This window comes from Amblyomma maculatum, chromosome 10, assembly GCF_055883805.1.
Source record: "Amblyomma maculatum isolate TAMU_Amacu chromosome 10, ASM5588380v1, whole genome shotgun sequence".
Taxonomy (NCBI): domain Eukaryota; kingdom Metazoa; phylum Arthropoda; class Arachnida; order Ixodida; family Ixodidae; genus Amblyomma; species Amblyomma maculatum.
The window spans coordinates 25,813,694-25,831,358 of NC_139353.1; the positions used below are offsets into that span (position 1 = coordinate 25,813,694).

At 44.4% G+C, this 17,665-nt stretch overlaps 1 protein-coding gene across 1 annotated transcript in view; it reads right to left on the minus strand.

The window, feature by feature from the left end:
• Positions 1-17,665, minus strand: part of LOC146175933 (uncharacterized) — a 38,256-nt gene that overhangs the window by 9,026 nt on the left and 11,565 nt on the right. Inside the window, exons 5-10 of the mRNA XM_084582293.1 lie at positions 17,099-17,146; positions 14,340-14,454; positions 10,314-10,368; positions 9,688-9,786; positions 8,333-8,413; positions 6,915-7,108 (exon numbers count right to left, since the gene is read on the minus strand). Of these exons, the coding sequence (XP_084438419.1) occupies positions 6,915-7,108; positions 8,333-8,413; positions 9,688-9,786; positions 10,314-10,368; positions 14,340-14,454; positions 17,099-17,146 (592 nt within the window). The remainder of the gene's footprint in view (positions 1-6,914; positions 7,109-8,332; positions 8,414-9,687; positions 9,787-10,313; positions 10,369-14,339; positions 14,455-17,098; positions 17,147-17,665) is intronic.

Below are 17,665 nucleotides of genomic sequence, written 5' to 3' on the forward strand. Positions count from 1 at the left end.
GAGACCAGACTTTTTAATCTGGGTTTCTACAAGACTCTGGAGTTCTTTTAAATGCTTTTCAGGTTACCAAGTACCTGATTACATGCATGCTTCAATGCTCTTCACCTTTATTTTTTTTGCCCTCTTCATTTCAGAACTGACCATAGTGTATTTACTTACAGGCTACAGCAGCCAACAGTTTCATCATGAAAGCAGCCATTTTTAAAATGCAATTTGATCTTTTTTAAATAGGCTGAGTAAATGTATGCTTTATTATTATTACATTTTTTTTTTTGCTTTCATGTTTGACCAAATGCAAACAAGACATGTGGCATAACTCAAAGCAGCACATCTTTAAAGCCATTCGGTTCCCCGAGGCTTAAAAAGACTGATAATCTTCGGTGTAAGCACAGCCGCATGCAGAAAAAAAAAAGAAATTATTTTAGGACGACTTTTATCTATTTGGAGCATGCCGTGGATATCTGAACGCAAGCGAGCTGACACAGAAGTGCTGCATTAGAAAAACTACTTTCTGCGACTACCATTTTAACAGAACACATTGCAGCTATTCCCACCCATTACAAGTGCACTAGTTTTGCTACACGCCACTGCTATCACTAATAACCAATCAGGTTAATGAACTGCAATGCCAATTTCCTAGCCAATTTGAGGACCTTGTGATGCCTTCATTAATGGCACTACTTCTACGAGTGTTTATGAATGCCTCAAAGGTTGACACATGACGTTTCCTCTGAGTACACTCTCGAGTCGCTCTTTTCTTCACTCACCTATTGTAGGAACTGAGCATACTGTAATTATTCACAGCTGACTGGTTTACTGCCACAGTCAATTGCCAGTATGCCACTTGGATGGCTTGAATTAGCTCAACAAGATGAGCTGGCAGTAGCAGTTGCAAGAGGTTACATCACAAACAGTGTCCAACAGTTCAAATTATTAGAAAGAATTTTGAATGACCCTACAAAACTGCCCAAAACCGTTTGCATCAGAGTAATTTTATCTCAAAGGCTAGTATATGGTTGTGTATACATCAGAGATAAAAACTAAATAACAGTGACAATTGTTACTGTTCCGTAAAGCGCTTTCCTTTGCACACACTGTCGGGAGTGTCGAAGAACTGATACATACTGGGGAACAGCGCAATAAAGGCGGGACAAGGACGAAACAAGCGCTGACTCAACTGGGTTTATTGAAGGACGGTAAGGCAAGTATATACAGAAAAACAAAGCAACGAAACAAGAAGACAATGGAAAAAAAGTAGCCATGAAAATCAAATCTGCCACATGGGAGGCGATATATGCTATTTCCTTGTCACTTAATGCCAGGGAAGGATTGCCAACGCATTGGCCTGTGAATGTAATGCGCGTCCATTATTTCGTGTGTCACCTTGTCTTTATGACGGAAAAGAACTTTGGTATTCTTGTACTCAGGTGTGCATTTGCACTTTTTGTAGCGGAACTTTGTGCGCAGAAGCCCGCCATTTTGTTCCAATTTCCTTTCATGCTCCCATTCATGTTTACATTTGCACTTGGCACAATGAGCAGCAACGTGACGTGTTCCATGTGACAGATTTGTTTTTTATGCTTTTTTCCACTTTTTTTTTGTTTCATTGCTTTGTTTTTCTGTATACATTTCCCTTACCGTCCTTCAATAAGCCTGGTTGATAGTCAGCGCTTGTTTCGTCCTTGTCCCGCCTTTATTGCGCTGTTCTCCAGTATGAACACATACCAACTCGCCCAGACTTAATCCTTTCTGCAGCTCTTTTTGCAGTGCAATGATGCAGTAACAGCAGTGCTCACTCACAAATGGCCCTGTCAAGCTTTCAGGCTGTTTCCTCGCATACACTCGAGGAGTGCAGGAAGCACGTGGATGCAAGATAGAGAAATATGCCTGTAGGCGTTGTTACAACGACGTGCAGCCATTTCAAATTAAAGCTAAAATATAATAGTCTAGCCCAAAACAGTGTTCGCGAGATGGGGTGACATGAATTGTAAGAAAGTGAAATGAACTATCATTGCTGGATTATATTTTGTCAATCGGTTACTTTTGACTGTCGTGCCCGTTGTACTTAGTGGCATGGGCAAAGGCATATTATTTTTTATTAGTTTGGGCAGCCTCACCATAGTATATGTCGTTGTGCCTGTCATATAGTGCGCAGTTCTGAGGTGTGTAGGCACCACTGTTGAATGCAATTCGGGTTCATGGTTTGATTTGGTTTGTGTGGTTTAACGTCCCAAAGCGACTCAGGTTATGAGAGATGCCGTAGTGGAGGGCTCCGGAAATTGCGACCACCTGGGGTTCTTTAACGTGCCCTGACATCGAATTGCACATGGGCGCCTTGCTTTTTGCCTCTGTGGAAAAGTGGCCGCCAAGGCTGGGATTCAATCCCGCATCCTAAGGCACAGCAGCCAAGCGCTCTAACCACTGCACCACCGCGGCAGGTTTCAGGTCGAAGATTTATTTGCATGACATGATCACTGACTTTGCAGGTCGCTGTACCTCCACGTGACCCCTCGTCCAAGCTAATTGATGCCAGTCTGCTCATATCCAAGTTAATGAGCATGCGATAGAACTAAACCTTATAAAACACAAGAAATTCACCTTAACGGGAACCCTGGTCTTAAACTTAATTTTTCTATTTATGAATAGATTTACATCAAACTTTCAGAGTTCGTGCATTTTAATATTCCGATTCCAAAACTGCAAACATTTTTCTTTTACAGGAAATAGTTTTTGATACAGCAAAGAAAGCATGTCTTTTGTTTAGAGGAGCCTTGGTAATTAAACATAAGACCTTGTGGAGAAGATTTTTATTTCTAAATGATCTAGAGTCCCCAAGGAGTGCATTAAGCATAAATGAATATTCTAGGATAATTTGCATTAAAGTTACAGCTCGTCAAACTTGAAAAAGGAAATGTTCGTTTTGGCAACTCAGAAAAATAATTTATTTTGAAAATTTTCTTAGCCAGCTGGTAGCTTAGGACTAATATTAATTATTGCACAGCCAATGAGTTTATCTTCCTAGCAAGAAAAGAATCATAGCAATAGTTGATATAGAACCAGAAACATCGCTCCTCCAAAATTCCGAATGTGTGAAAAGTGCAGTTTTGAGAAATTGAAGAAAAATGTATTGGCATATTTTTGAAGCATCAAAGCTAATAGTAACTCATTAAAGTGGGTTCTGACTGGCTTCCGATGTCAATGCATGATTTACTATCGATGTAATTGCCCTCGAAAGGATGAAATTGCCGACGAACGGAATGAATGGTCCAGAGCCCGCAACCAAGGCTAGTGCGATTGCATCACGACCTCCACAAAAATTGCTGCTAAGTTCTGGCACGCGATCGCCATTCTCACGTTATGCTGTAAACGCAGTCGGCCTGCAACTAACTAGTGATAAGGGCTCATTGCTCATCTTGCACCACGTAACATTCAGAAGCAAGTTTATTTGGACAGAGCTTGAGATTCCGCGTGTCTTGGTACGCCGTTTCGTGACTGTTGCAGCGGCCGGTCGTGGCACTGCCTCAGCGCGATCTACCCCGCATTGAAAGCTGCTTAGGCATCACTTGTTCATTTGCACCATCACAGTTAAGGTGCCTGTACACGGCAGGAATTGCCACGACAAGGTCGTGTCCGCCCCTCGCTGTCGTGCTGAGCATGACCGGCTATGCTACGCCATTATCAGGCCATCGCGGACTCGACGCAGAGCGTTAGCGCTTTGTCATTGATTGCAGGTAACCAGATGCGACGATGCAGCGTCCCCGACGTGTTTATCTCATTTCGCTACTTTTTTAGGCTAATAACGAAGCACGAATCTAAATATTGCACATTTCACGTTGTGGTCACAACCAGGGAACGGCGCAAAACTTCTCAAAATGACGCCAGACCACAAGCAGTCGACGCCGCTATTTCGCCCACGTGCGGTGGGAGAACAATAGCAGCCATGTTTCACGCAATTTTGTTCCTTTGTTTAGCGCTTCGGTGGGCTCAGTCATGGTCGCCAACCGAAACATAGGAATGGTATGAATCGCTATCTTTCGAATGAGACCAAGTTATACCCCTGGATCGTGTACTTCTCTATATACGGCCGAACGAAATTCGGCGCGATTTGACCTCAATATAAAAGGCCACACGTGCAGACCGTCTTTAGAACTCTATAATGCGCAAATTAGGCGGTATTTTTCAATGAAACTTTGGAGGTAGCTGCAGAAAGATTTCAGAATCGCGAAAACGAGATTGGAAATCTGATTTTCTGACCGATTTTTGGCCGCAAAGACATGGGTTCCCCCTTAAGAGCTATAATGAGTGCCCTATTAACTTTAACCTTGCCACCTAAAAAAAAAAAAAAAAAAAAAAAAAAAAAAAAAAAAAAAAAAAGAAATCCACTTACTAAACCTGTATTTACTACCAGTTACAAATACCCTAGCTGAAACAAAGAAATTGGTATGGGCAGAGCATGCAGTGCAATGAGACTATCGATAACAAAGAGAAACGCAGTACAGTAAAACCTCGTTAATCCGGATCGCAAGGGACCGGCAAACATGTCCAAGTTCACCGAATTCCGGATTATCGAAAACAACAAAAAAATGTACTGAGCATACACTTTTATTTCATAATAAATGCATTATTTTTGTTTGTTTCTTGATTGAAATTTTCGCAATAATTTTTTTCAGTGCCATCAAGCCGTGGTGCGCACGCTCATTGTCGCGTGATTCGACGCAAAATTCCCCCAGTACAGTGAGAGCTCGGCGGCCTCTTGCACAGTGCGACATTGCGGCAGGGGCTGCTCATGACTTTTTAATCGTCAAAACAATTTCCGTCTTCATCGATAACTTGCAATAAACATGTCGTCATCGGTCAGCATGCCAGCGATGGCGACATCGTCGTCGCTTCACTGGAGTAGCGGTCACCATCAATGGGCGCTTATCTTCATGATTCGCTTGGTGTCACCGTCACATCACAAACAATCGGGAGTTGTGCAGTCAGTGTAGCCATCGCAGCCACGGAACAGCAGTGACAGTCATTTGACAGCAAAATACAAATAGTCTCGCCGCCCTGATGATGACGATGATGATAAGGCTTCTCTCTTTGAAGCGCGCGGTCACCGACGCCACCTAGCCACTGCTCACATGATCCGCAATCATCGTCACCACATTTCATGCTTTTCAGCATTTTTTTTTTTTTTTTGCCGCTGTTTCTCATTTCTGCCGAGCAGCGCGCAGACTGACTCGCCTCGCATAAGTTTTCGTTGCTCGTCCGCTGTGGATGCATATCCATGCTATATCGCACAGTAACACAGGAAGGTCGGTAGCCCTCATCCTCGAAGTTCTCCGAGTTAACTGATATGCGGGTAAATACCTCCGGGATAATGAGTGTCTGCCGCCATTGAACTATACACAGTCTTACCTGGGCCACGCAGCGAGTCTGAGTTAACCGAAGTTCCGAGTTAATGAGATCCGAATAAACGAGGCTTTACTGTAGTGGGGCCAGCTAAGAGGGAAGATGAGATTAGGAGGTTTGTGGGAGATTAGGTACCTGATGTTGAAAAGGGACAGGGTTAAGTGAAAAGGCAATGGGAAATAGCCTGGTCCTGCAGAGGATGAAGCTAAGATAATGATGAGCTGGTGCCTCAATAAAGTTCAACTGTGTTCCCATAGTGTCGAGGCCGCAATTTGACACAGGCTAAATACTAAAGGCACAAACGTACAATAAGCTCTGCAATAGTGGCAAATTGGAACCACTACTCATTGAAGCAAATCCTAAGATAAATCGTTTGTCACAGGTGACAAAGTACAAGTTGTACCTTTCATCTAAATCACCCTTGAAGACTAGCTTACACATCTTCACACTCCCTGTTCACTACAGATGACTTTAAAAAAAGAATCTTTCCCACTGACCAAGCTTCCTCTAACGATATACATACTTTCCTTGATATATCTAGCACTGTCTGCCACACGAGAAAAACATTTGCAGTTTTTGAGTAGGCACAAGAATGTGCAAACTGAATATCTGGTGTGAATTTGCCCGCAAATAGGCAAAAAACTGTCTTAGGACTAGGCTGCACCCTTAAGCTCCGCAATTTACAATTTCTTCACAAAAGGTATAATTTCCCTAAATGCTCTTGCATTACTGTGACAGGCTAATCAAGACCTGGTGGCAACAGCAAAAATGCATGCTTTCAACCCCATGGCACAATCACTCATCAATCGCTATTAAATCCTCCGTGCTGGTGGCCAGCCTAAACTAAGTGCATTAGGCTCTGCACAGATTCAACCAGAATGAACCGGGCTGAAAGGCTTGACTACATCATCATCATGAGCAGCCGGACTAACTATACCCACTTCAGGGCGAAGGCCTCTCCCATATTACTCTTAAATAACCCAGTCCTGCGTTAGCTGCATCCACTTGACCCCTGCCAACTTCTTAACCTCATCCAACCACCTAACTTCTTGCCGCCCACTGCTACGCTTCCCCCCCCCCCCCCCCCCCTTGGTATCCAATTTGTTACCCTCAGCGACTATCGGTTAACCTCTCTTCGCACTACATGCCTTGCCCATGCCCATTTCTTCTTCTTGATTCCCACTAGAATGTCGTTAATTAGAGTTATTTCTCTGACCCACTCTGCACGACTCCTACCTCCTAACGTTGTACATACCACTTTCTGTTCCATAGCCCTCTGCCTCGTCCTCAACTTAAGTACGACCTCTTTCGTTAGCCTCCATGTTTCAGCCCCATAGGTGAAGGTAAAATGCAACTGTTATACACTTTCCTCTTGAGTGATACTGTTAAGTTGCCAGTCATAATCTGCGAGAGTACTTGTCATATGCGCTCCACCCTAATCTATTCTCTGACCCCAACCATTACGCATGAATCCAAAGTGAGGGCTCTGCCACAGCAAGAGTGCCAAAATCACTCACCTCTGACCCACAGTGGTTGGACCTCTGGTGTCGATGCTCGACGGAGTGACATGTGACGTGAACCCACCGCTAGGCTGCGGCACGCTGTGTGCCAAGCTGGACGCTGATGTCCGCACCTCGACATGCGACGCAACTTGCGCGGCTGGCTTGGGCAAATTTTCTAACACGCGGTAGAACAGCTGCAATGGGACGTCCTGCAAGCAGAGAAGAAAACGTGACGCTCAATAAAAAAAAAAAGGTCATTGTTGAAGTGAGTGGACGAAACCTAAGGATATGAGTTAGGGCTTCAATTTTCTGAACTGGCATATTTTGTGAAATGAAAACTAAGAGTCTGCAACATTCCCTGGCTTTAATGCTTTAATGTCTCCCATTGGCTGCCAGCCCGTGTGTTCGCGTACATGCCCTTTACTATTCGCTCAATCAAGTCTTTTAATTTGTTGCTTCCCTTATACAAACAGTCATTAGCACAGTGTCGTAAGTTACGCGACAGACTACCCAACACATCCAGAGTTCGCAGCACCTACCAACATGGCAACATCTCGTGACGTCACACAACCCAATGTCCAGTCAGTGCCTGACCATGTCACTTCCAATCACTATCTGTGGTTATCATGCTTGCGATTTCTCGCTCATAGCACCGGCGCCAACAATGCTGGTGCCGGATTTTCTGAAGAATGGGACCTTTAATGCCACGACATCAAAACGGCTGTCTGTTGCTTGTAAAACATGTCCTGCAAACCCAACACACTTCTGCAAGATTCGAGAGGTTTCAAGGCTGTCGCAATCATCCAGCGTGTGCAGAGTGTCCCAAGCACCCCGCAATGGCTCCCATTTGCCGCCTGGACACCTGTCTCCGGAAGGCAAGCAACAGCCGGGGAAGAGCGTGTGTGGAGCGAGCCAAGCTTCAGCACCTGCGTGCTCATGTGCAGTTTTCACAGCGGCCCCTTTAATCTGGCACAATCCTCATTCACTAGAATCTACAATCTTCTCTCTCTTTTAAGCTGCAGGGCCTAAGAGTCATTTGCTGGGCATCCGCTGCAGAGGAAACATTTAGTAGTAAACAATATATACGAAAGCGTAGCTGCGGTGCAGTCTTCTTATACAAGAGCAAAGAAATGCCTCCAGATTTCTCCGTTATAAGCAATTAACGCACCCTGCATGTCGGGGGCGATTATTCCTTTTACAGTGCAGTACAGAACCGCGTTATAATAAACTCGGATATAGTGAAGTGAAAGCAAAGTCCTCCAGTTCATCTTCGATAGATGACTGTACATTTTACCCTTTTATAGAGTAAAGACATTTTTGGTAAAAATCGGTTATAGTAAAGTGCGTCCGGCCGCGGAGACGACTTCCCACGAAATGACATCGCCGCACGCGCGCTACCTAGAATTGCGAGGCTTATATTCAAGTTCACTCACCCTCTTCCAAGAGTAGATGTAGGCAACGTCCATAAGCATGTAGTGACTCCAGAGCACGTCATCCATGTACAGTATGTCCACCTAAGGATGGTCAAAAATTCCAACGCTATAGTAACATCTATATTCAGAAGCAATCGTATTTCATGAAAGGGTCTCGCAAGCAGTGAACCTGCCCTTCCAAGCATGTACCCTCGCATAACTGCTTCTGGCTATTTTGATCACTTCTCCAAATTCCGAATCTGTGCACCACGTTAGGTAACACGGTAGAACATCATTAATAAGTCATGCTTAGGACGGGCTACTGAAATATGGCACCATGTGGCGGTATGACCAGCTGAACTAGAGGTCGCCTAAAAATATCCCCCTCTAGCTCACACTTCACACTTATTGTTTACTGAGCCCCTCTGATGTGCACATAATAGCGGAGGTGTACCAACAATTGCTGGCTTTCTTAGATATACGCCCAGAGGGAGTCCGGCCACACAGTTACATTTCAGGAGCTTTCCCATTGGACCACGCTGATGGCAGCTACCAGCCGCGCGAATGAGCCTAGCTAGCTGTGCCCACAGCTTTGAGACAGTGACTGCCTCGTCACTAAGCTTTTTCTTATAAGGCACTTTATGGAACTGCAAAAGGTCAACATTGTCTCACAGTTTTATTCTAAACTGAGAATGGTCTTTGTGCCCAGGTTTTTACTTAACCATTTTTTACTTTCATAGAGCCATTTTTTGGCAGGCTATTTATTCTTTGAGGAGGGGCATACAACAATTCAACGCTTGGGTAATTTGGACGCATTAGTCTGCTCCCTCCAATCCCAATTAATGAGGACACTCAGGAGTCGCAATTCGTCGGCTGTAGCTCGATTCCGAAGGAGCATCGTGCGCTGTCCTATTTATTGGCAAAATGCTGTTGCAAATGCGTCTCCAACGGTACACCTCCACCTAATTACCGAAGTGTTTCTGACAACATGCATCAGACTGGCTTTCAGCTACGGGCGTGCAGTAAGCTTAACGAGTTAACTACTCTTAGAGAGCCACACCGTTTACATTCCAAGAGAATAAAAACGGTGTAGATCTGAAATATCAGCAATAACTAGAGCTATCCCTTTGAAGGTAGAGATGCCTTTACCTGAATGAAAGTCACAAGACGGTATTGACTTGAAGGGATGTTATTTTCAAATGAAAAAGGCATACTGTTCCAAGCAGCCAACAGTGATGAGGCTTTACATATTGTGGGTGGGTAAGAGTGAACTCTGCACATACAGCTCACAAATGGCGTCGCGAGTAAGTACTGCGAAAACCCGACTGGCACAAGGTCCATTAAGTGGTTTGAACAATGTTTTTTGATCCACCCACCTTGTATCTAGCACTGATGCTGTACTTCATCCGAAGAAACTTTTGAAGCAGGGCAATCGTCATGGCCGCTGGGCAGTTCAGGTAACGCTTGGCTGGTTCCTGCCCCAAGAGAGTCGGCAAACAATTACAACCTCTGCTCCGTCTTTTCTCTTCATTTTATTTCATCTCACCGCCTTTCAGTGAAAGGTGTTTTCAGTTGCATCTTTTCCACATCATACACTGCAAAGTCTTCGTAACTAATTACATTCCTGGCACCATTCACCAACAATAAAAGTTCTTGGCACGCGCTCTTTACCTATGCGCAAAAAAATAAATAAAATGCAGATCATTCTGGCTAAAATTCTAATACCGTGGAAAATCGGTGTTACACCACAGATTTTGCACCTCTGCAGTAGCCTGTGGCTTCTTGTACCGCGCTGAAATGAAACACACATATGTCGCCAATTAAATCCCGAGCTACATTTCCCGCTACGGGAGATCGAGATTACGGGCGTCTACCTCCCAATCGGCATTGTCTTCCTCGCTGTGTGCTGCTGTGCAGCTGCTCCACAAGCAAGACTAGATTTTGCTTGGGGTATTTAAAAGCCTCCGATTTGGCGCCACTATAAAATGAAATTACTGCTCACCTTAAATGCTTGGCTACTTGGTCCAGGTGCCTCGGGTTCCGCCTTCACCGCAACGCTAGTCAGGTGAAAACAGAAAAAGAAACCAGTGCAGGGAAGAATGCTCGCACAATCAAACATCACAGCCTACTACTGCCATTGCACTCTTTTTTTCCCACTCAGTTTTCGCACTTCGCTTCTACTGAAGTGCAGCCACCATGAGCATGAATGATTTGATCCCATGACATCAAGCTCACCAGCCAAATGCTATGGACACCAAGACCCCACAGCAAGTCCGCTACAAGGAATAAGTGTGCCAACAAAGTTCTGTACTTTGCCGAAGCACATTTGCGACTATATTGTTTTTATTCAGTCAACTTACGATATTCTCACTCTTCAGTGAATATCACACACATAAAATGGCAGGGGGAAGGGGGGGGGGGGGGGGGAGGGGGAATAAGGGCCTTTATGGAGTACCTATGCGAAAGCCCCTAGTAACCTCCCGATAACGCTACTGGCAGATGCACAATGGCTGATGCCAGTTTCGCTGCTCTGTAGAAGAAACCCGATCAACTTGGTTCCAATACTTTCTAATTTGTGACATAAAAGCTTTACACGCCAGTCGAGAGGCACGCATAACATAACAGCTTCACACTATTATATAACAAAACGCTAAAAATGAATTTGCAATGGCTATTTGGAACCCTTATCAAGCCTATGTTATTGCCAACATCGAATCCTTGCAGAACCGTGCTGTGCATTTTATATTTTCAGACTACTCACCTTTCACAAGCATTACAGCAGTAAAAAACGTACTGAACTGAAAGACTTATCGCATTGTCGTAAACGTGCTCTGTTAACACTTCTCAAAAGGCTTTATCACCATCCATTACTTCACAGTGATTTGTTTCAGTCACCTCATGTCATACTTCCACGACTTGATCATGCTTTCAAAGTTTAATGCGCAAAGTGTCATTCATCTTGTTATGCCAATTCATTCATTCCTCGCTACAGAAACTGAAATTGAAAAATTCCAAGAGCTACTTTGCTGCGATGGAAATGTGTACAATATTTTGCTGCTGTTTTTCTTTCCTCCTTCAGATGTTATGCCTGATGTTTAATTAATGCTTCTTGTACTTGTTCTTGCTAACTGTATTGCAATTATGATAGTGTCACTCCCCATGTACCGTATTTACATGATTGCAAGTCGACTCCTTTTTTAAAATTCGAAAATTCAAAGTTTGGGGTCAACTTACAATCGAAACCAAACCTTGGCACTGTTAATAAGAGCAAGCCAAAAACCATACCAATATCAGGGAGGCTAGGGCAAATTTATTTGCTCTACGGCTTTAAGTGCAACATTCAATTACTGCGCGTGCTTCTCAGGAAGAATTTGTCATTTTTAACTTTCACTACACAGCACAAACTGCAGCTGCGGGAGTGTCGATAGTTTATGGAAGAGCCGCTTTCCGAATTGCGGCGACACTCCCTTCTTGTATGTCTCGCGTCGAGTCACGTGACATGGCGGCACTTCCAGTTAGTGTCAATGGTTGATGGAAGAGCAGACACCGATCATTCGTTGAGTTCGCGCTCATTGTGCTTTCGCACTTTTGACTTTACGACCGGCTACATGCTTCATCACGAACTCTCCAGCCCAAAAAGCATTCGGTGCTTGTTCCGTGCAGCGTTCAAGGAGGAAGCTATCATTTATGCAGAAGAAACAACTGCGCTGTGGGCCACAAGTTCGAAGCTTCTAAAGCGGTTATGTGGGAGTGGCGGTGGCAGCGAAAAAACATTTTCAACCGTGATGCCAAGCAAGGAGGTTTCCAAGGGATACAGTTGGTATGCTGTCCAGAGCTGGAGGCCAAGCTTGCCGCGCATATTGCCGGAATACATGATTTGAAGTGAAGACGAGTTGTACAGCCAGGCAATAAACTTTCGTTGTCGGGAGCATGCGATTCAGTACATGTTATTTGGGGGGGTCGAGCTACAATCGTGTAAATGCGGTAATACCCTCTTTTGGAGGGCCTTTAGGGGTAACTTGAATAAACAAACAAACAAATAAATGTGCCAAGCGCATGCTAAGGAAAAATATGCGACTAAGCATAAAAAATATTTCTTCTTTACTCAGCGTGAAGGTGTCGCAGTTCCTAACTGTGCTGTGTACCTAAACTGCAACCATTTCACTGTAGTCGTTACGACAAAGATTTCAATACAGAGCAATCTTCCAGGCATGCCTGCTCTCATAGTGCCCACTCATCACTTGCGCGACACATATCTCTAGATACTGCAGCGTCACGCAATAACCGTAAGGATACTAACTGCAAATTGCAGTCACCTCGAGGCGAGCTGAGCTGACTCATTTCTCTGCAGTGCAATGCACTTTACGACGTTGATCAGCGTGTGAAGCACCAAGACTGCGCCCTCCTTCCGAATGCAGCACCATGATGTGAAATTGACATGTCCGAGCAATCCTTCGCTAGGCAAAATACACTCAGAGATCTAAGTTGTAGCAAAATGTGCTTCTGCAAGTACTAACGACGATCGGCATGCTATGCTACTAAGCAGACAAATAACTGCCGGACTTTATTGAACACAAGTATAAATAGCTAGGGAAGCAGCGATGCCACCTAGTGGCACATGCACACACTACAAATGTGACGCAAAAGTTGCTCCAATTAACAGGTGTGTTACAGCAGACTCAGCAAACAACTGCAACCTTGTTAAATATAAGAGATAAATGTACTAATGCAAATCACAATTTCAAGGGACCCTCCCCAATGAGCTCTTTGCTTCCCGAACAATCCTTCAGTTCACAACTGTTGATATGCAGGAGCATATGGCACAGCCACAATGAAAAGGAGACTACCAATGAAGAAAACCAACTAGAAAGTAGGGGCGTGCATACACACTTTTCCAAAACTGAAACAAACACAAAAACGACAGCTTTGTTTGCCTTAGTGAAGCTGAAGATGGAACTGAATATATATCGAATGGTAATGGGATCGAGTTAAACACTGTTACGATTCTTATAAGTATTCACTACTGTTGCAAATATTTGTACAGTACAAGCTTAATGGCATCAATCTAACGATAGCCTGAAAAAAAATTAATAAATAAAAATGAACAGAAGCGCAGGCAGAAGCAGCAGGAAATTATTCGAAATCCGCATCGTAGCATTGGGTCGCCGAGCTGCAGACGACGCAGATTCCAAACAACTTTCTGATCGAATCAGGCAAGTACATCATCCGAACTGGTATTAGAAACGATATGCTGTATGCTATAGGTCGCATGCTACCTGTGTGACAAATTTCAGCATGAATAAGCAAGCAGTTTAACCAGCAGAAGCATTTTGCAGTTTGCGTTTAGCATTTCAACAGCCGTTATTAGCACTATGAGCACCCCTACACACATGTACTGTGCCGTGTAGCTGCGCCCTCAGTCCTGTGCACGCCAACTGCAGCAACATACATATTATGTGGCGTTAGAGTGGACCTTGCTTTGTGAAATGTTAGTTTGTTCAGACTCAAGGCATGTCTTGTATGAACATCGCACCAAATATTCAAAAGTTAATCGAGAAGCTGAAAGTGCTACTTGATTCATTTGGCAAGTCCAATACATGCATATTCGATTCACAGTTTACAATATGCTCACACAGTTGCTCGCCCCCGCTAGAAAGTTACAAATTTGAGCACTTTAGGTGACAATGACGAGCTTAATTTTTATGGCACGAGGGCAGCTTTGGCCACAGAGCGCTGTGACGCAAGGTATTTTTGTCACCCAGGGTGGGGGTCAAAGAAAATTAATTGCTATGTTATAAATAATGCCCATTATTTATAAAGATTAGGCCAAAATCCTCTTGTAGTTAAGATACGATAAAAAGGAATCACTTTCTTCTTTCATAGGATGAAGCATCCTGACATGAATGGCTTCTGCTTTTGTTTACCAATGGCTCAAGCTGCTTAACATGCTCAAGAACTGACAAAGAACTCGGAGACATCATGCCAATGCAACAGCGCACTCTGCATCCTGGCTAAAAGACCCACTTACATAGGCTTGTACTCCAGAGAAAGGCTGACGGCCTCATCGGGACTGAAGACGATGCGGCCAGAGCTCGACCTGTCCAATTCGCCTTTCTCTTCAGGACTCAGCGATGCTTGGTCCCCTGAAAGAGCGAAGAACAAAGAAAGCATGCGTAAGCACATGCACATGCATACCATACTAGAGTTAAAGAAGGATACACAGCTTTTGCCTCAAAATGCAGCTGTTTCACTGCTCTTGGGTACTGTCACCTTGTCTGTCACCACAGTAATGTCTACCAAGCCACAAGTTAGTGTACAGAAGACTGTGGTTAGTTAAGGTGAACTCTGGCATGATGAACGAGTTGAAGACATCTGGTTGGTCTTCCACAGCGTTGTAAAAAAAACTCAACATGAACCCTTCCCATACACTAATCAGTTAAAGACGAACTTTCATGGAACACTTCTAAGAAAAAAACAAAAAAAAAAAAACAAAATGAAAGCTTTTCATGAAAAGCACAGGCAATGCATTCTAGGTAGCCACTGGCCTAAGTACACTTTAAGTAGGGATAGGCTCAGTTCAGTTCAGTCATTCAGTTGTGTCCGACTCTTCGTGACCCTATTGACCATGTCACGCCACGCTTTCCGGTCTCTCACTATCTTCCTAACATCACATAACTTCAGCTGCAGTGCCTCGAGGATGCCATCTAACAATCGCGTTCGCTGCCTACCCCTTCTCCGGCGACCCTCAACCTTTCCCAACATCAAATCTTTCTCCAGCGACTCCTCTCTTCTCATCAGATGACCAAAGTAGCTGAGCTTTAACTTTAGAATTTGACCCTCCAATGAGCAGTCAGGGTTTATGGTCGACAATATCGACTGATTTGATCTTCTGGCAGTCCAAGGAACTCTCAAGAGTCTTCGCCAGCACCACAATTCAAACGCGTCAATTCTGCAATGCATACAGACACAGAATCAGTGTCAGAAATGCTGGAAGGCAGACGTGTCACTGCTCTCTCCGCCACAGCTGTGCCTTCAATTACATTCGTGTCGCCCGGCTCTATGGGAACATACAGCCACACAGGAGCAAGATCCTCCCAAGATCCTTGCACGTCTGCTTCTGCAGACGCCAGCTCGAATGACCTTGTTTGCCCTTCCATGTCAGTGCAGAGTTACAGTGCCAGTAGGCGAAGCATCGACTCACACTGGGAAAATTGTGCTTAGTTGTTAGAACTTTGCATACTACCTGCGCAACATCGATTTCCAGCCTGGTGGTGGTTGTATTCAACGGTTCAAGGAGAGACATGGAATCATCTACAAGGCAGTCGTGGGCGATAAGTGGCTTGAGGAAACACTGCCCTCCATCTGAGAAGCATACGCGGGCCGGGACTTGTACAATGGGGATGAGACTGGGCTGTCTTTTTAGATGCTACTGTCAAAAGCGATCCCTGTAAGGGCGGCAAGCAAGGCAAATTGCGCGTGACCGTTTTCTTGTGTGCCAACATGGACGGCAGCGACAAGTGCCCTGCCTTTGTCATAGGGAAATCCAAGAATCCCCAATATTTTCGTGGTGTAGCGAGGATCCCGGTTCGCTACCGTCATAACGGGAAAAAATGGATGACGCGTGAGCTCTTCCGCGAGTGGCTAGTCAAGTCTGATCAGCGGATACAGCACGAAAGCAAGAAGATGTCATTGGTGCTCGACAATTGCACTGTGCACTCAACAGCTAAGAAGCTCTCGCATGGCGAAATTTTTTACTCCCACCTAATAGCAGTGCAGGCTAGCCGGCTATGGATGCAGGCGTGATTTCTTGCTTCAAGGCACTATATTGCCGACGTGTTTTGTTTTTGTGTATTTCTGAAGTATTTGTACCACACTTTATTTAGGCCAGAAAATTGTACTTATAAATGTTTGCTTTCTTGGAGTATAACGTTTATATCAAATCAAAGGCTGAAATCAGCCTCTTTCAGACAGCGCCAGAAAAAGTTTTTAGCTCCAAATAGCCTCTGGGCTATGACTTTCAAATTTTAATGGCGCATCTTAGAAAACATTTTATATAGTAAACTAATTTTTAAGCAATATTTCTCTTTCAATACGCTAGTCATACTCTAGTAAACCTAAAATTATTCCTGTCTATCTTTTTCTGTGTTTTACAATTATTTTCTCTAATATTCACACTGAAATAAATTATTTTGGAAAATAGATTTCATTACCATCAATTTTGTGGTGTTTATACATTTTTTCCTGATGTATATTTTTCAGCAAAAAAACTTTTGCCCAAGGCCCACAATAAGGACATTTCTTCCCATGGTAATGAAAGAGTTAAGGCATTGGAGCCAGGTGCTGGCAGCTCTGCTTGATTTTTTGTTTACAGGGTTTAACATCCCAAAGCAACTTAGGCTATGAGAGATGCCATAGTGGAAGGATCTGGAAATTTCAGCCACCTGGCGTTCTTTAACATGCACCGACATCGCACAGCACACGGGCGCCTTGCTGCTTGCATCAATTGAAAAACGGCCGCCGTGGCCGGGATTCGATCCCACATCCTTGGGTACAGCAGTCAAGTGCCCTAACCACTGCACCACCGCGGCGGGGCGGTTGATTTTGAAGGCCGCGGATGGCTCAGTGCAACTAATTCAATCGAAGACAACAGTGGCAGCAGCATTCGCCTTTTTCTTCCCCCCCCCCCCCCCTTTTTTTTGTTGGGGAAGGGCATGTTCCCATTTAAGTAGGGCACATTTGACAAAAGCACGTGACGAACAAACGGTGAAAAATCAGTGGTCAACTCACCTTTGTTGCTCTTGGAGCTGTAGAAGTCTCGTCGACGCTTCATCTCCTCTGCAGCAGCGTGCACAGGACACAAATGAGACGAGTTATCAGAGCAAGGAAAAGCAGGGGCCCTTAATAAACTGGCTTCCACAAAACAAATGGGTGCCTCGGAGAACTTTCGGGGTTCCCCACGAGCCTAAATCCATGCATGGCTCATTGCTCGCAGTGTTTGCTCTTTACTGCCAAAATATTTCATGAATAAACCACACTGTAACTACATATAGAAGATTCTGTCGCTACGTAGAGAGTAATTTTGATTTAATTTGAACAGTTTCCGATGGGCACTGCGCTTCTGCACATTCCATTTAGCTATAAAAAGATTGACAACTCCCAGATTAGAGCTGAGAGAAACAATCTGAGCATCAATCCCAGCAACACCCTCATTTGCATCCATGTTCTTAAGGAAGCAACCGAAGGAGGAACAAAAAAGACAAGGACAGATGACGGTAAAAACTTAAAACTGCAGAATGTGAGACCTGAGAATAATTGCAGTTAAATCGGCACCAGGGGCAGGCATGGAGAGAAGAC